At 38.2% G+C, this 20,140-nt stretch overlaps 1 protein-coding gene and 1 pseudogene across 1 annotated transcript in view; both read left to right on the top strand.

Moving 5' to 3' along the window:
• Positions 1 to 20,140, top strand: part of PXDNL (peroxidasin like) — a 489,791-nt gene that overhangs the window by 429,431 nt on the left and 40,220 nt on the right. Inside the window, exons 18-19 of the mRNA XM_078072396.1 lie at positions 7,841 to 7,975; positions 10,362 to 10,570. Of these exons, the coding sequence (XP_077928522.1) occupies positions 7,841 to 7,975; positions 10,362 to 10,570 (344 nt within the window). The remainder of the gene's footprint in view (positions 1 to 7,840; positions 7,976 to 10,361; positions 10,571 to 20,140) is intronic.
• Positions 4,955 to 5,076, top strand: LOC118546424 (U4 spliceosomal RNA; annotated as a pseudogene).

Consider the following 20,140-nt stretch of genomic DNA (forward strand, 5'->3'; position numbering starts at 1 on the left):
ATCAAACTTAATGGGTCTATCCAACAAGAAAATCTAACAATTATAAATCTCTATGCCCCTAACATGGGAGCAGCCAATTATATAAGGCAATTAATAACAAAAGCAAAGAAACACATTGACAACAATACAATAATAGTGCGGGACTTTAACAACCCCCTCACTGAAATGGACAGATCATCTAAGTAAAGATCAACAAGGAAATAAAGACTTTAAATGACACACTGGACCAAATGGACTTCACAGATATATTCAGAACATTCCATCCCAAAGCAACAGAATACACATTCTTCTCTAGTGCCCATGGAACATTCTCCAGAATAGATCACATCCTAGGTCACAAATCAGGTCTCAACTGGTATCATAAGATTGGGATCATTCCCTGCATATTTTCAGACCACAATGCTTTGAAACTAGAACTCAATCACAAGGGGAAAGTCAGAAAGTACTCAAATAGATGGAGGCTAAAGAGCATCCTACTAAAGAATGAATGGGTCAACCAGGAAATTAAAGAAGATTTTAAAAAATTCATGGAAACAAATGAAAATGAAAACACAACTGTTCAAAATCTTTGGGATGCAGCCAAGGCAGTCCTAAGAGGAAAGTATATAGCAATACAAGCCCTTCTCAAGAAACAAGAAAGGTCTCAAATACACAACCTAACCCTACATGTAAAGGAGCTGGAGAAATAACAGCAAATAAAGCCTAAACCTAGTAGGAGAAGAGAAATAATAAAGATCAGAGCAGAAATCAATGAAATAGAAACCAAAAGAACAGTAGAACAGATTAATGAAACTAGGAGCTTGTTCTTTGAAAGAATTAACAAGATTGATAAACCCCTGGCCAGACTTATCAAAAAGAAAAGAGAAATGACCCAAATAAATAAAATCATGAACGAAAGAGGAGAGATCACAACCAACACCAAAGAAGTACAAGCAATTATAAGGACATATTATGAGCAACTATATGCCAGCAAATTAGACAATCTGGAAGAAATGGATTCATTCCTAGTGATGTGTCAACACCCAAAACTGAACGAGGAAGAAATAGAAAACCTGAACAGACCTATAACCACTAAGGACATTGAAGCAGTCATCAAAAATCTCCCAACAAACAAGAGCCCAGGGCCAGATGGCTTCCCAGGGGAATTCTACCAAACATTTCAAGAAGAATTAATACCTATTCTTCTGAAAGTGTTCCAAAAAATCAAAATGGAAGGAAAACCTCCAAACTCGTTTTATGAGGCCACCGTTACCTTTATCCCAAAACCAGACAAACACCCCATCACAGAGGAGAATTACAGACCAATATCCTTGATGAACCTGGTTGCAAAAATTCTCGCCAAAATACTAGCCAATAGGATCCAACAGTACATTAAAAGGATTATTCATCACGACCAAGTTGGATTTATCCCTGGGCTGCAAGGTTGGTTTAACATCTGCAAATCAATCATGTGATACAATACATTAATAAAACAAAAAACAAGAACCAGATGATCCTCTCAATAGACGCCAAAAAAGCATTTGACAAAGTACAGCATCCTTTCTTGATCAAAACTCTTCAGAGTATAGGGATAAAGGTTACATACCTCAATATCATAAAAGCCATCTATGAAAAACCCACAGCAAATATCATTCTCAATGCGGAAAAACTGAGAGCTTTCCCCCCAAAGTCAGGAACGCGGCAAGGATGTCCACTATCACCACTGCTATTCAACATAGTATTAGAAGTCCTAGCCACAGCAATCAGACAACAAAAAGAAATAAAAGGCATCTGAATCGGCAAGGAAGAAGTCAAACTCTCAATCTTTGCAGATGATATGATACTTTATGTGGAAAACCCAAAAGACTTCACCCCAAAACTGCTAGAACTCATACAGGAATTCAGCAAAGTGGCAGGATATAATATCAATGCACAGAAATCAGTGGCATTCCTATACACCAACAATAAGACAGAAGAAAGAGAAATTAAGGAGTTGATCCCATTTACAATTGCACCCAAAACCATAAGATACCTAGGAATAAATCTAACCAAAGAGGCAAAGACTCTGTACTCAGAAAACTCTAAAATACTCATGAAAGAAATTGAGGAAGAGACAAAGAAATGGAAAAACGTTCCATGCTCATGGATTGGAAGAACAAATATTGTGAAGATGTCAATGCTACCTAGAGCAATCTACACATTCAATACAATCCCTATCAAAAGACCATCCACTTTTTTCAAAGAAATGGAACAAATAATCCTAAAATTTGTATGGAACCAGAAAAGACCCTGAATAGCCAGAGGACTGTTGAAAAAGAAAAGCAAAGCTGGTGGCATCACAATTCCGACTTCAAGCTCTATTACAAAGCTGTCATCATCAAGACAGTATGGTACTGGCACAAAATCAGACAGATAGATCAATGGAACAGAATAGAGAGCCCAGAAATGGACCCTGAACTCTATGGTCAACTAATCTTTGACAAAGCAGGAAAGAATGTCCAATGGAAAAAAGACAGTCTCTTCAACAAATGGTGTTGGGAAAATTGGACAGCCACTTGCAGAAGAATGAAACTGGACCATTTCCTTACACCACACACAAAAATAGACTCAAAATAGTTGAAAGATCTGAATTTGAGAGAGGATTCCAGGAAAATCTTTGAAGAGAACACAAGCAGCAACCTCTTCGACCTCACCTGCAGGAACTTCTTCCGAGAAACATTGCCAAAGGGAAGGGAAGCAAGGGCCAAAATGAACTATTGGGACTTCATCAAAACAAAAAGCTTCTGCACAGCAAAGCAAATAGTCAACAAAACCAAAAGACAACTGACAGAATGGGAGGAGATATTTGCAAATGACATATCAGATAAAGGGCTAGTATCCAAAATCTATAAAGAACTTATCAAACTCAACACCCAAAGAACAAATGATCCAATCAAGAAATTGGCAGAAGACATGAACAGATTTTTTCCAAAGAAGACATCCAAATGGCCAACAGACACATGAAAAAGTGCTGAACATTGCTCGGCATCAGGGAAATCCAAATCAAAACCTCAATGAGATACCACCTCACACCAGTCGGAATGGGTAAAATTAACAGGTCAGGAAATGACAGATGTTGGTGGGGATGCAGAGAAAGGGGAACACTCCTACACTGTTGGTGGGAATGCAAGCTGGTGCAGCCACTCTGGAATCAGTATGGAGGTTCCTCAAAAAGTTGAAAATAGAGCTACCATACAATGCAGCAATTGCACTACTGGGTATTTACCCCAAAGATACAAATGTAGGGATCCGAAGGGGTACGTGCACCCCGATGTTTATAGCAGCATTGTCCACAATAGCCAAACTGTGTAAAAAACCAAGACGTCCATTGATAGATGAATGGGTAAAGAAAAGGTGGTATATATATACAATGAAATATTACAGACCCATCAAAAGGAATGAAATCTTGCCATTTGAACCGACGTGGATGGAACTGGAGGGTATTATGCTGATGGAAATAAGTCAATCAGAGAAAGACATGTATCATATGATCTCACTGATATGAGGAATTCTTAACTCAGGAAACAAACTGAGGGTTGCTGGAGTGGTGGGGCATGGGAAGGATGGAGTGGCTGGATGATAGATATTGGGGAGGGTATGTGCTATGGTGAGTGCTGTGAATTGTGTAAGACTATTGAATCACAGAACTGTACCTCTGAAACAAATAATACATTATATGTTAAAAAAAAAAAACAAAAAAACACAAGGTAGCAGGAAGGGAAAAATGAAGGTGGTAAATCGGAAGGGGAGATGAACCATGAGTGACTATGGACTCTGAGAAACAAACTGCGGGTTCTAGATCGAAGGGGGTGTAGGGGGATAGGTTAGCCTTCTGATGGGTATTAAAGAGGGCAGGTACTGAATGGATCAATGGGTGTTATATGCAAACAATGAATCATGTAACACTACATCAAAAAGTAATGATGTAATGTATGATAATTAACATAATAAAATTAAAAAAATAGATATTGAAAAAATATAATTATATTAAAAGCAAAAAAAAAAAAGTATAAAAAAACTATAAAAAATTGATAAAATTGACCTTAAAAGGAAGACACTATTTTCATCAAAGTCTGACATAATGAGAGTAATTAATACAAACAGTCCGATTGGGTCACCTGTGTGGCTCAGTCGGTTAAGCATCTGACTTGATTTTGGCTCAGGTCATGATATCAGGACCCTGGGATTGAGTCCTGCCTTGGACTCTGCACTCAGTGTGGAGTCTGCTTGGGATTCTCTCTCTCTCCCTTTCCCTTTGCCCCTCCCCCTTCTACCCAAGCAAATTTGTCCTTATCACCGACATACTTGATACATTTGGAAAGCTCGTGTATAAGCACGTCTTCTCCATGTGTGTGGATAACCGCAGCGTCTTACCAGTTTCTATAGCTGCTGTAAGGATACGTTCTCATCCATACAAGTTACCACAACAAGCTTGCTCCCACTGCTCCTGTTCTCAGCCAAATGATGGCATCGGCGACTGTAACCCATAATTGACCTGGTCACTTATTCATTAATTCTTTCATCCATCTCTGCATCTGTTATTTTAAAAACGATATAATACAGCTATTTCTAAGAAAGAGAACTCCACAGACCTTTGGGGCTGGAAGAGTCATCTGGCATCAGATGAGCAAACCCATGGGGGAAGAACCAAGGACTTGCCCTCGGCCCTGTTGCCAGCTAGTGGGAGCCTTGCTCTTAAGCTGGATCTGCGCCGTCCAACGTGGTGGCCACTTGTCATGTGGGGCACTTGCGATCTGGCCAGTCCAACTGGAGGATGTGCTGTGTGTATAAAAATACATTGGATTTCAGAGACTTAATAGAAACAAAAGACCATGAAGTATCTCACTGATGATTTTTAAAATTGATTGCATGTTGAAGTGACATTTTGTGTGAATTGGGTTAAATAAGGCATTTTATTAAAATTTCACTTGTTTTAAGCTTTGTGCAGTGGCAGTATCGTAGGCAATGAGGTTTATCCGAGGTGCAATTATTGCTAATTAAAATTTCACTTGTTTCAATCTCTTTGAAAAAAAAAATCTTAAAAAAAAGTCCCAAATTTGAGAAATACATTTGAACATAGATAACAATGCATTAGCATCCAGAATATATACAGAACTCCTAAAGTAAGACAGAAAATCATAACCCAATAGAAAAAATGGGAAAAAGACGTGGTATAAATAGGCATTTTATGTGAAAAAAAAAAAAAAAAAGATTGCCCAATCAATATATAGCAGATGCTCAACAAAATAATCAGGATAATGAAAAATCATAATGAAACACTATTTCACTCCCATCAGATTAGCACAAATTTTACAAAGTAGGTATAATTTCAAGTTAGTCTTAGAAAAATAACAAATGGTCATTTGATTTTAAATCTTTTAACATGGCCTCCTACAAAACTATGAGGCTGATGAAGAGGACACACCAAATAACACATGACTCATACATTTAGAATTAGTAGGAGACAAGAATGGCATGAATTTCAAATTATTTTAAGTCTGAAAATCAGCGAGTTCCAACAGAGCTGCCATCGAAGCTCCACTTCCACAGCAAGTCTGTGGGCATGGAGAGAAGGATGGAGAATTTAAAAATCTTTGTGGACATTAGAAAGAGGAGCAGGGTATATAGATGAACTTTGAGAAAAAAAAAATCTCTCTAGAAGGACACAGGTCAACAATAAGCGTTAAATCACCAAATGTAGCTCTGGAACCCAGGAGTCCACAACACCAGTCACATGGCAGAAAGTAACCAGAGTTAGCCATGTTTTGGGGACAGAAGATAAGTAGAGAAGGGATAGCACCCCTTCAGATACGATAGGAAACTAAAGCAGAATGAAGTGAAATTAAGAATGCTGTAAGAATGGAAGAGAAATAAAACCCATCAATGCCTACTGTCTCCCATTGCCACCAATACCTCAATCAAAGATGCTATACTTCACTGCAGTGACAGAAGAGTATGGTACTGAACTAGAAAGCCATTTCATGAAATGCCTAGGAATAAGAGAGAGAGAGAGAGAGAGAGAGAAAGCTTATTTCAAATAAAGCTATGTAGCAAGAAAACAAAAATGCAAATCAAAACATTTCAGAGAAAAATTCTTCCAGGGAAAAAAAAATGAAACAGAAGGAATCTATAATACAACACTTGAATCTGAATTAAACAAGCACTCAAACACTCAAACAAGTACTTGGAGATATAAAAAGCCCAGCTATCATCAGAAATTAAGAAAAGAAATGCAGGAGGAGGAGAAGAAGCAGGAGGAGAAGGAGCAGGAGGGGGAGGATAGAGAGGGGTACAAGGGGGAGGGGAAGGAAGGAGGAGGTGGGGGAAGGAGAAGAAAGGCAGCAGCAAAGAGCTTTGACTAAACAAAAAAAAAAAAAATTGAAGAATAAATTCAATATGCCAAGGACACTATCTATTAAAATTGAAGATATGCATCACAGAGAACTTCTGTATGCTCATTATGAGAGTATGAACTATACATATGTTTTAGACAGCAGTTTGGCATTATCTATTAAAATTAAAAATGTCATGCTCCACACTCAGCATTTGAAACTTTAGCATCAGCATATTCTATAGCAGGGATCTGCAAACCACAGCCCACTGACCAAATCTAACCCACTGCCTGATTTTCTAAGTAAAGGTTTATTGGAACAAAACTGTGTCCATTTTTTATGTGTTGTCTTTGGCTGCTTTTGTGAAAAAGGTAAGAGTTGAGTAATTGCAAAATGTAGCCAACAATGCTGAAAATATTTACAATCTTATCCTTTGTTGTAAAAATTTGCTGATGCCTGGCCTAGAAAGACCTTTTTCTGTATTAAGAAACATGTATGAGAACGTTTATAGTGAAAAGCTGAAAACACCACCAATATTCATCACCAGTAGAACAGACAACTAAATTGGGAGAATATCCAATGGGCTACAATAGAGCAGAGAAAAGGATGCAGATGTATGCAACAACAGGAATGAATCTCCAAATAAACTGTTAAGTGAAACAAAGGAAGTACGAACATGATGTTTCCATCTGTGTCAAGCTTAAAACATATGAAGCTGAACTATATGCAGTCTGTGGAATCATACACATGAAATAAAATGTTAAAGTAACATATGGGACAGATCAAGTTGTTCCCATGTTTATCCTTAGGGACAGGGAGAAAACAGTCTCAGCGGCTCTCACAAGGAGTTTCACGGGTACTGGTCTAATTTTCTTTCTTTAAATGGATGGTGTATCCAAAGCTGTTTGCTTAATTGTCATTTACATTATGACATTTTTTAATTTTAAAAAATCAATTCAGATCCCAAATCAAGTATCATTGTCTTTTTAGCAAGAGAAAATTTATCTAACACATTATATTATTTCCACAGATTATTTTTTCACTCTGTTTAACCTACTTACCATATACACTGACGTGGACATTTTTTAATAGTTAACTAATTAGTTTATTTGTTACTTATTTCTGAACGAATTAGTTGGATATAGATCTACACACACACACACACACACACACACACACACACACACACACACACGAGTTATATTCCATATACTTATAGAGTAATTATAAAGAAGAACACAGTGGATATTACATGACTGGGGTTAAATGCTCTTGGTTAGGTCACTGCTCTGTTCCCTGGCCAGCTAGGTGATCCCTGAATTCTTCTATCATCTCAAAGTATTACCTGTGAAATGGGAATACTAATAATCTCTGCCTTTCTTTTTAGTGTGTATAAATTTAAAAAAATGCTCTGTAGTCATTTGTATAAATAATACTGTCATTGTCACTTTCACACCCCAGCATGTGACATCTGCACGTCTTTGTTTCAGGTTGTATGGCTCACCAGGTGACATTGACTTCTGGCCCGCCCTCATGGTTGAAGACCTGATCCCTGGTACGAGAGTGGGACCAACACTTATGTGCCTGTTTGTTACCCAGTTTCAGCGGCTAAGAGATGGAGATAGGTGAAGAATTATCTGTTATACTTATCAAAGCTAACAAAATTGTTTTTTTGCCCCAAAATATAGGTGTACAATAACATTATGAGTGTGAGTCCATGCTTTCTATGATTTAAAATATTTTGAATATGAGAAATAACAAATAGTATCTGGTCACAGAATTTTTCTGACTACTGATAATACCAGATAGCATTCCTTTTTGTAAATTTTTATAAATCTTTGTAAAAAAAAAAGAAATAGACTGTCTAGGAAAGGCATAGAAGTCAGTGGTTAAAAGGATGCACTAGACTTACTACCCTGTGTTTAAATCTGGGCACACCTACTCGAAACTATTTAACCTTAAGAAGCATAACACCTGAAACCTGTTGCCTCATCTGTGAAGTCTGATTAACAGTAGTACCTAGGGCTCGTAGATTGTGGCAACTGTGAATGATGTTGGCAGGCAGGAGTTGACAGCAGGCAGGCAGCTGTATCTCTTCATCCTCATGGAAGATCTGTTGACCCAATACTAGACCTCCTTGCAAAAGTATGCTAAGGTAAGCAGAAAGATAACTGGGAATTCTTCCTAAAGATCTCTTGGTTTGTCTGAAGTGTTTATTGTAAATCAACTTGACTTTATGAAATTATGACAGACAGCTGGCTGGAGATGTAAGTTCATGTAATATCTTTCTTGCAAGGCTAACCAAGTATAAAAACTAAGAAAACTGAAAAACTAAGCAGCCCCCACTGGGTTGGCATAGGACACACTATTAGCTCTCCTCTCTTACTTGAACCAAATGTGTTCCAGGGCACTCGCTGTATCTTCTGAATCATTAATATAGTCTTGAGTAAGAGCTAGGAGTCTTGTGAACCTGTTTGACAATACAACCTTTTGTATTATTGCAGAGATGTGTGTATCTATATCTACATATCTATATCTATATCTCTATATGACTTAAAACACTATCTAGAACTTATTTTTTTTTTAAGATTTTTTATTTATTTGTCAGAGAGGGGAAGAGAGAGAGAGAGCACAAGCAGGGAGAGTGGCAGGCAGAGGGAGAATTAGACTCCCTGCCGAGGAGGTAGCCCGATGAGGGACTTGATCCCAGGACTCTGGGATCTGAGCTGAAGGCTGAGCCACCCAGGGGTCCCCTAGAACTTAGTTTTTAATTAAAGTTATACTAAAAATTATTCTTTACTTAAATTTTTCTTCCCAATCTCTTCTATTTATGAATTATAAAGAAAGTAGGAACAGATTTAATTCTTTTAATTGCATACTGGCAAACATTCATAGTATAATATTTCATTTTAATTTTTATAAATTAGTTTTAGCACTCTGGATTTATTGCCACACATAGTTGGGCTATGTTCAATTGATAGTAGTTAAAAAGTAAATAAATTTGGGAAAGCTTTGGTTTTTTTGATGTAAGCTGTCTTCCTCATTTGTATTAGTTTACTAGGGTTACCATAAAATCCAAAAGACTGAGTGGCTTAAATTACAAATGTATTGTCTCACAGTCCTGGAGTCTAGGTGAAGGTTGGGAGTGTTGGTCCCTACAGCGACCTTTCTCCTTGTCTTGTAGATGGCCAACTTCTCCCTTTCTCTCCACATAGTCTCCCCTCTGTACCTGTCTGTGTCCATATTTCCTTTCCTTATAAGGACACTAATCATATTGGATTATGACCTTAATTCCCCCATGACACTCTAATGACTTATTTTTACTTAACTACCTCTTTAATGGACCTGTCTCCAAATAAAGTCACATTCTGAAGTACTGGGGGCTAGGATTTCAGAATATAAATTTTGAGGGGACACAAGTCAACCCATATGCCATGTGAGTGGCAACAGTGTTTTGCTTCCTATCATATGTTGTATTCTTAGCATGAGAAAAGTGCTTGGCATATGGTACTGAAATACTTCCTGAAGGAATGAACAAGGGCTCACTTTAATAATGTTTTTAAACTGTATGGTTTCATTTGAAACCGAATGTGTTCATTCTAATTAACCAATAGATAAAATAAACTAGTGTGTATTAATAATTACAAAGCAACATTTCCCTTTTAGGCAAACATGTCAATATTAAACTGTTCAGGTAATTTCTAAGACCAGTTTATGGAACTTTAGATTAGAAAACGTGCTTTTAAAAAATCTTTTAAAACTTTACAAAGCTTTACTTTGAATCATTTTGTAAAACTTGAAGAGAAACCGATAGTTCAAAAGCATGGGATTTAAGAACTTTATAAATATTGGAGGCAGTTCAAACATGCTTAGTTGGAGAACAAACATAATCCTTTCCATATGCTTCTCTTTTGCTGAGCTCCTCTGTGCTATTATCTCCACTCCGCACGCAGCTCAGTGCAGTGCTCCCTCCAAGACCCTCACTCTGTGCCTCTCCTTGCTGACCACCAGGTTCTGGTATGAGAACCCCGGGGTGTTCACTCCCGCACAGCTCACTCAGCTGAAGCAGGCGTCACTGGGCCGCGTGCTCTGTGACAATGGTGACAACATCCAGCAAGTCCAGGCCGATGTCTTCGTGAAGGCACAATACCCGCAGGATTACCTGAGCTGCAGTGAGATACCTCAGGTCGATCTGCGAGTGTGGCAAGACTGCTGTGAAGGTCAGTGAGCACACCGTTAGCCCTGTCTAAATTTGCATGTGTGCGCGCTTGTGTGATTTCTAACATCAAAGATTAGGCTCCTTCAACAAAGGTGCACGGAGGAAAACACACGACAGCAGGTCTTCTAACCTTTAGGAATCAAACGGATGTTGGAGAGGACTACCGGAAGGCGTTCCACCTCCCCTCCTCCATTTGGATCCAGTCTCCTCAGAGTGGGGAGGGGCTTGTCAGGGGGGGAGGGGCCCAGCAGAGTGGGGAGGGGTTGTCAGAGGCAGGGAGGGGCCTGGGAGAGCGGGGAGGGCCCAGCAGAATGGGGTGGAACTTGGTGATCAATCTGGTCTCTAGTTCTCCTTGCCCTTCAGATGACTATGCCCAACATCAAACTCCAGTCATTTGGTACTGGATATATCTGCTTCCTGGGGGTCAGCTGAACACAAAGAGGAGAAAAAAGTCATAGTAGCTCAGCTAATTTAGACTATTTAGTCTCCATACGATATTGCACCCATGTTCATGGAAATTTGGGGATGTCCTGATAGAGAACTTTCTCTAGTGATATAACATAATTTGCCACGTCTACCATATCACCTTTTATAAGCCAAACTCTATCTAAGGTGCTTTGTATGCATCTATTTTGTCACCACAATACCTCTTAAGAAATGTGGCTCTAACTCTCCTTTAATAAGTGAGAATATGGCTCAAGAGTGTCAGATAACTTGGAGTAAGTGGTAACCTAGGGCTAGGAAGAGGATGCATGTCAGCTGACACCTAGAAATGAACTAAGAACTTGATGGTTCTGAGCTGAACATGCTGTGGTCCCACATGTGAGCACATACCTCTCACATGATACCACACTTTTGTCTCTTCTGCCTCTACCAACACACAGGCCACAGTGGCCTTGTGCCCGCCATGTATAGAGGCTATGGACCTGGGGGAGCGCCGATGTTCTCTAAGAAGACAAAGGCAGCTGCCATCATAGAAGTAGTACTTGGCATTCACAGGAGAGATGTTATTAGCCCCAAGCATTCCTGAGTGGGAAAAGCAAGTACTAGAAATAGGAGAGAGTGTTGAACCAAAAACACAGTGACATCTGAGTTGCAGTTTCCTTTTTCTCTATGGTGGATTTTATGGGGCAGAGAAGAAAGTCATTTAGTACAGTGAGAAGGAGGTGTACTTTCCCTCACCTCAAATTCTTGGTGATTATGGCCAGGAATAATGAAATATTTTCAGCTCTCCAAAACATGGGATGCAGGGATGCAATGTGAAAAACAAGATGTATGGCAAGTAGTAACAGTCCTCTTGCTTTTTCTGCCATCTTCAGACTGGGCATTGAGCCCACTGAGTAGAGGAAAAAATAGATGGGATGGCAGGGTGTGGGCCATGATGATGAAAATAGCTGTGCTGTGGATGGAAGTGATGATTCAAGTCCAGGAAGCAAAAGCTTTGGTCCCATTATGCCCACATATGCCTGTTCTAGATGCTCACACCACCAGCCCTGTGATAGGTGATTCATACATAACACCTGCCTATCTCATAGTCTTTATGAGTCTTTCAAGGTGGGTATCATTGTCCCCACTTCACATTTGAAGAAAATGAGGTTCCTGGATGTTAAATGCATATTCTGGGGTCCCCCAGCTGGGATTTAAACCTATATATAGCCAACCTGAAAGCCTCAGCTCTTTTCTCTGTGTGCACGGTCTCCTTTGAACACCCAGAGGACACGTGCATGGCACAGACAGTGAGCAGGTACCAAATGAAGGCACCCTGCCTCTGCCACCCTCCTTCTCCTTCAGTCCTGTGGCTCCAATGTACTATCAGACATCTCAAGACCCAAAGGAGAGATCCTCTCATTACTTAAATTGTAATGCATTTGTTATTGGTGATATTTGTTATGGAAAATGCATTGCAAAGATTTAACAGGCAAGGGGAGGAGGGAATCTTGAATATCTGAAGCATTCTTATTATTAAGATCCTAATTTGTGGTCTTGAGCCCTAGTAAGAATGCTCTTTCTTTAATAGAAACTACAACAAAAATCCTCTCCTAAATGCACAAATACATTGAAATTAATCTTTCCAAAACTGTAATATTGTAAATGCAATTGAGTTTTGGATAACTGTACTTTATTATTCTTGGTAGGTAGAAGGCATAAGACCTAAAAGATGGACATGGGACTTGTATGTCACTTAGAGAGCCGTGTTGCTGTGTGTTTGTGTAGACAGTGAAGTGGTGGAATATCTTAGGGTGTTAAGGAGTTGGACTTTCTTTTCATTTTGCATGTCATTTGTCACATTATATCATCCATTTATCTTTGCTTCTTACCACTGTATAAATATACCCAAATCATTCCATTTATATATATTATTAGGTCAGAATATGTCTAGATGGTAACTTTTCTTATCAACTCAGTCTCAAACTTAGTGAGTAATTTCAATTCACAGATTTATACTTTTCTTCAACAAAGGGGGATGTGAATCTCATATTCTTTAATAATTATATATTCCTTAAATATTGTATAATATATATATTTTTTTCCTTTTGAAATATCTTTGGCTATTAGGCCTGCACAGTTTACCCTCCAAATCTCTTTTCTTGTCCTTCTTATTTCAACCTCTTATATTTTTGCTAAATGTTCTAATATATTTTTTGCACATGACCACTAATATCAAATTCACTAATTTCAGTCTCAGTAGGAACCATCCTCCTTTTAAATTCCTCTATTTAATTTCTTAGTTCCAACATCATCTAATTAAGCTTTAGGAAGTTTTTCTCTGCAGCATTTGCCATGCCTTAAATTCCTGTGTTATAATTCTCTGCCTCTTCCATCCCCTGGGGCATGCTCTGACGATGGCATTCCCTACTCTTTCCTTGGCTGTCAGGCTTCTGGAATGGACAGCTACTTTTCCTCTCTTGGATTGTGGGGATTCAGGTCAGGTTGTTGACGTTACCTCCATGGCAAAAAAACTTGCAGAAGGTGAAATCAGCCACTCCCAGGCTGAGGGCAGGAAGAGAGCCCATCTACCCAGGTCGTTCTCCACCTTCTGAGAAGTAGAGACCCCCGGCAGGCCCTGAAGGCAGAAGCTATCAGGGAAACCACAGAAATCTGGACATCAAGTCCTTCCAGAGCTGAGCTGCCCCCAGTCCTCTTCCCTGGCTGGGTGGTTCCCAAGGTGTTGGGGTCCCTCAGGAACACTCGGCCTGACTCTTTCCCAGGGCCTCAGCACAGCCCTCTCCTGGTCCCCCGAGCGTGCGCCTGTCTGCGGGGTCCAAGGCAACGCAGCTTGCCCTGGGGAGTCCTGGCCTCGGGATTGGGAGCCTAGGGGAAGACCTATCTTCCACACTGGGGAATACCTGTAGTTCCTGTGACCCTGTGATGAAGTATCTACCACTGGGCCAGGCAGGTACCTTTCTTCTTGCCTTTTGTTGAGCTGCATCCTGATCAAGGTCTACGATCTCTGGGGAAAACATGGGTACCTGAGGTTTCCTTTGTGGCAGCATTAACCAGCAGATGTGGTTGCTGAAGATCATTGGAGGTTCCTGTTTAATCATTTTATGCTCTCCCTTGTGTGGACTAAAAATATACTGAAGCAAGCTGTGGGAAAACTAGTTTTGATCTGAAGCTAAGGTAGGACCTGGAATTCAGTTATAAAACATGGGTTTCTTTGAAGATTAAAAGCATTCTGATATAGAACCTTAGGAGTTCCCATAAGGAAAAAACAAAACACATCTTAACTGTTTACTAGGTCATTCATGCTCCCTCCTGTCCTCTTGTCTGGGAATGTATAAATCCCATGGGCTCTAAGCCCATGAAGCCCATGGTTTTTTTTTTTTTTTTTTTTTTTTTTTGTTGTTGTTTTTGTTTTTAGAGAGAGACAGCATGAAAATGAGGGTGGGGAGAGGGGAGAGGGGGTGGGAGAGAATCTCAAGGCTCAGGTCATGATCTCAGGGTCATGGGACCCAGCCCTGCCTGGGGCTCCATGCTCTGTGGGGAGTCTGCTTGAGATTTTCTCCCTCCTCTCCCTCTGCACCTCCCCCTGCTTGCACTCTCTCTCTCTCAAATAAATAAATATTTTTTAAAAATAAAAAATAAAGAAAAACAAAAATCACACAGCAACCCTCCAAAAACTTAGGAAAACTTGCTTAAGCATCTTCTTTGTTCCATTTTGTCATTACCTACTTCATGGGTTTATTTCTCTGCCCAGCTTCTGTATTTGACACGTAGGTTTAAACTGTCTGCTGTGTTGACTCTGATTCTGTCAATATGAGCAAACTGCAGCTAAATATGTGTGAACTAATTTATCTGAAAGAACCTATCGACAATTGGACATCAGCCACCAGGATGACCTCCTTCAGGGACCAGTTCTAGATATTCCTGGCTTGATTTCTCTGTTGTACCACCGAGCAGTACACTGGAAGTCCACTAGGGGAACCATCATTTGCACGGGCGCTACTACCAGTAGTACCAGAGAGTGTGGAGAAATGGCAGAGGCGAAGGGGGAGCTACATGCTGGTTCTGGATGCGAGCTTGCATGGAGCAGATGTATACCTTTGGTACAAGTGATATGGCAGAAAACTAGGGTACTTATGAGTTAGTCTTTAAATACAGCACTCTGAAATGATTAATATCGGTAAGGATTAAAGAAACAATATTCTAATTCAAATCATGGAAGATTCTAGCCAAAGATTATTTACCTACTGTTCATGAGGTTTCTGTTTTTCTGAGTACATAAGAAAATGCTATTCTGTCCATAATGCATCTGTCTATATTATGTTAAAACAACTTAAAGGTTGATTCAAAGTATATGTAAGCATTAGGCCAGTTTGTGGAGATAGTTACCAGATGAATACATTGCTTGATTTGGTGTTATTCTTATTTCAACCAGCATAAAAGTGGTAATTCAGTGCCATAAGTATGTACTAGAAAACAGTAAGTTCTTACCAAAAATATGGAGAAAAGCATGAAGAACAAAAAGAGGTTCAGAACAGACCTGAAGTATTCAAGTATTCAAAGTATTGATTGATTTGATTTGGTTTTAAGGAAAAGGGAACATGGAAACCTCACAAGTGTTGTAATTAACAAAAGATCACAGCGATCAAAAGAGCAAATGACAGAATGAATGAATTTAATAAGTAGGAATCTTTTTTACCAGCATATAAGGTAATGCAACATTTCTCAGATTTTTAGATTTAATATATCATTTAACATAATTTATAAAGCAGAAAGCATTTCACATTACATTTCTGGGTTCTTTTTCTCCCTTAGCTATCTTAGTTATAGGTCTTCAGAGTGAGAGATAACGTGAGAGATCGTTTCATTTGGGAAAAACAAAAACAAAAACAAAAAACAAAAAAACCCCATTTCATTTTAAGATTAGGAAGCGAACATTGAAAAGGTCTAAGTAACTTACCCTCACTATTTATTAGCAGGGCTAGGGATAGAATGCAGACATCTCAATTCCAAGTCCAGGTTTTATTTCTGTTCTTCCTTATCTTACCTTCTCATAGCTAGTTTTCTTTTCTCTATACTTTCCATAATTTCCTCCAAGTCCCTTTTACCTGAGATAAATATGGGAACTCTTCTTTAGCTGGATGACCTTCCTTTTTAGAATCCTATGCTAACAAATTGTAAATGCAACACTCTTGACATTTTACCATCAATTTAAACTAATTTTTAGTATCATTTAATCAATAGATCAAGAGTCTTTGCATAATGTTATAGACATCACAGATGCAACTAACAATATTCACAAGTCGTATTACCAATCTACTTATTTCAACAAGCTCTATAATTGGCACATTTGTTTGTGCCATAGATCAAATAAATCACTCTACTGATAAAATTGATTTTACATAGAGCATAAAACATTTCCTTGAGTGTCAAACAGAAAATGATTTACTCTCCACTCATTTTAAAAATGAAAAATATACCTAATACAGGTGATGTATTAAGACACCATGCCACTTGATTAAATAAAACTTTCAAATAAAACAATTTCACAAAGAACCAACAGATGTATATTTTCTACTGGGGTTTATGGAACCATCTGGTCTTGCAATTTCCAGCTGCATAGTTTACATGAAGTTCTGTCTTTAAAACATCAAGTAATTTTAAATACAGTATATTTTATATACAAATGTAAATATATTTATGTTTACTCTTGACTTTAGTTCAAATAAATTGTGCTTATGTCTGTAAACTAATGAAAGTTTAATTTCTCCCATAAGAGACTGATTTTATTACCATAATATTTCATGATGTTATGGCTGTTTCATGCTTAACTTATAAAATGCCTTCAAAGTATTACTAAAGAAGTAAGATTTCAGCAACTCCTATCAAGCTTTAATGAACCAATTAATTTGCAACAGTGTTCTCAGGTTTGTCTTTGAAAATTGTTGCTATTTTTTTTTTTTTTAAAGATTTTATTTATTTATTTGAGAGAGAGAGAATGAGAGACAGAGAGCATGAGAGGGAGGAGGGTCAGAGGGAGAAGCAGACTCCCTGCCGAGCAGGGAGCCTGATGCGGGACTCGATCCCGGGACTCCAGGATCATGACCTGAGCCGAAGGCAGTCGCTTAACCAACTGAGCCACCCAGGCGTCCCAATTGTTGCTATTTTTAATAGAGCGCCATAGGACATCTCCCACTCTCCTTGGTTCTGCAAGTACATAATATCTTATATGAATAGCTTGTTGAAATCGAGTGAGAACAAACCTCATAAGTAGGATAAAGGGCACTAAATATCCCTGAAATGATACAAAATATGATGTGTTTAAATGGTGATACAGTTAATGAATCAAACTCTACTGATAATATTGACTTTACATATAGCATAAAACATTAGCTATTAAATGACATCTCGTAAGTTCTGAGGTATTGAGTTATCTTCCAAATACAGCATTTTTGTTTTTATTTACAATTTGTGACATCCCAGTAGGAAAAAACCTTCTGGTATCAGAGGTAGGTTGTTGGGGTGCCTGAGTGACACTCTTGATTTCCGCTCAGGTCATGATTTCAAAGTCATGAGATGGAGCCCTGTGTCCAGCTCCATGCTGGGCCTGGAGTCTGTGTAAGATTCTCTCCCTCTCCCTTGGCCCCTCCCTACCCCCCTGCAACTCATGCTCTTTCTCTTTCTCTCTAAAAAATAATAAATAAATAAATAATTAATTAAAAAATAATAAAAAAATAAAAAATGAAGTAGGTTGCTAATAAGCATGGTTTCATTAAGTTAAGTTTTCATTAAGTTAAGTGTCTTTTAAGACCAAAAATTGATTTTTGATTCCTTTTAGTGTTACTATAAAATTTAAAAATTCTCATTATATTTAGAATTATTAGTGTTTAAGTATTAACATTGATAATTAGTGAAATTTCTTTTCAAATATGCTCCCATGAAATATACAGGTACTTAGCAGTAAAGACAGGATATATGCCCTGCAGATCACTAGGGGAATAAAATCAACAATGTAGAAATTAACCAATGAGGCATAAGCGAAAATTAAAGAAAGCTAGTAAGACTCAGATGTAGTTGAAGTTTCAGCGTATTAAGAGAATTATTAAAGGTAGAAAATTCTTAGATGTATACAAAAACAGTTTCGACTCTACATCATTACAAGAGATACACATAAGCAAAATATTTAGAATGATCAAATATAAAACAATAGGTAAAAGTAAGTCAGGTACACAGAGATAGAAACATGAGTGGCAAAAACAATATTTTAAAAAGTTGAATTTAAGAAAGAAAAGCATTAATGGATATAAGGTCTACTTTCATTTCACAATCTGTATCATAGTTAGAAACTCGTGTGAAATAACTTAGCATCTATTTAGCACACTTTAATGGAAGTGTATTTGAATATTATCAGTGAGATCCCTTTATAAGTGATGTATCCAATTTTGTACCCTATGAACTAAAATTAATTTATTTTCAAATATCCATGGAAAATTCTGACAATTTGATTATATGTCATATCACCAGAAAAACTGAAATTCTAACAAGGAGGATTGACATGCAGTATTCTCAACTAGTCTAAAATTAAATGATTAGATTTAAAATAAAATTGTTACTTAGACTTTTTAAAAAGATTTTATTTATTTGAGGGAGAGAGTAGATGAGCTTGGGGAGGGGCGGAGGGAGTGAGAGAAGCAGACTCCCTGATGAGCAGGAAGGCTGATGCAGGGCTCGATCCCAGGACCCTGAGATCATACCTGAGCCCAAGGCAGTCGCTTAACCAACTGAGCCACCCAGGCGCCCCTGCATAGACATTTTAAAATCATTTGAACGAATATTTTGTCAGGGAGGTAATGAAAATTAAGTGGAATATTTTATTAAATATTAATATTTATATTAGAGTATTTTAATATATATTTAATTTCATATATTTTAATAATAAATTAATACCTGAGGTAATATTTTTAATAATTAAAATTTTAGTTTGCTAGGGCTGCCATGACAAAATATTCCAGGCTGCATTGCTTGAACAATAGACGTTTCTTGTCCCACCATTCTGGAGGACAGAGGACTGTAGGTATTTATTGCAGGGCTGGTTCCCCTTGAGGGCTATGAAGGAGAATCTGTTCCCTGCCTCTCCCCGAGCTTCTGGCGGTTGCTGGCATCATTGGCTTTCCTTGGCTTCTCCTGTATTACCCGTTTCTACCTTCATCTTCCCATGGTTTTCCAGCTGTGTGTGTGTTATCTGTGTCCAAGCTTCCCTTTTTATAAGGACACCAGTCACATTGGATTAGAGCCCACCCTCCCCCAGTGTGAACTCCTCTCAACTAATTACATCTGCAATGACCCTTTTTCCAAATAAGGTTACATTCTGAGGTACTGGAGGTTAGGACTTCAACATATGAATTAAGGGGAGGAGCACAATTCAATTCATAAAAGTGCATTAGTGTTGTTTTAAGCCACCGTGTTTGTGGTAACTTGTTACACTGCAATAGATAATGCAATTGTAAAGTAGAAAGAAAATGGAATGCTGGTAAGGTTATGAAGAAATATGAGTGGTTTCCTGCTGTCACCCCACAGTTCAGTATTGCTCACTAATTCAGATGAAACACCATCTAAAGATAGGGAATGTAAATATACTTGGTTCCTCCGTAGGAACTAGGAACTAGGAATTATATTTGAATGTTATATAAATACAACATAAAACCACAGCATTGAATAAAGTTGTTCTCAGAGTCTCCCCAAAATTTTCATTTTTATGTTTCTTTAAATTGTTATTTGTACTTTTTTCCCTTTTCTCTTCTTGCCAGCAAATGAGAAGTGCTAAAATGTTAAGAAACAAGTGTTGATGATAACTTAAAAAAAGTGTTACATATTTTTGTCAATTTTTAAGCCTATCATCATTGATATATTTTTAGTATGTGGGATGCAGCATCGGGACCCTGATATTCCATAGTTGCAGAATTTTGATCAGTTCATGGAAACATGCATGATTGCCTGAGCTACCGCAGCTTCAACTCCCCAACTTGAACTTGTTTACTCATCAAGGAATGTCAGTCCACTCCAACAAATCAGAATATCCAGGCTTATGCCTAAAACAGCTTGTTGTCTTCAGAATCTTCTGATTTAG

This window comes from Halichoerus grypus, chromosome 5 (assembly GCF_964656455.1).
Source record: "Halichoerus grypus chromosome 5, mHalGry1.hap1.1, whole genome shotgun sequence".
NCBI lineage: Eukaryota > Metazoa > Chordata > Mammalia > Carnivora > Phocidae > Halichoerus > Halichoerus grypus.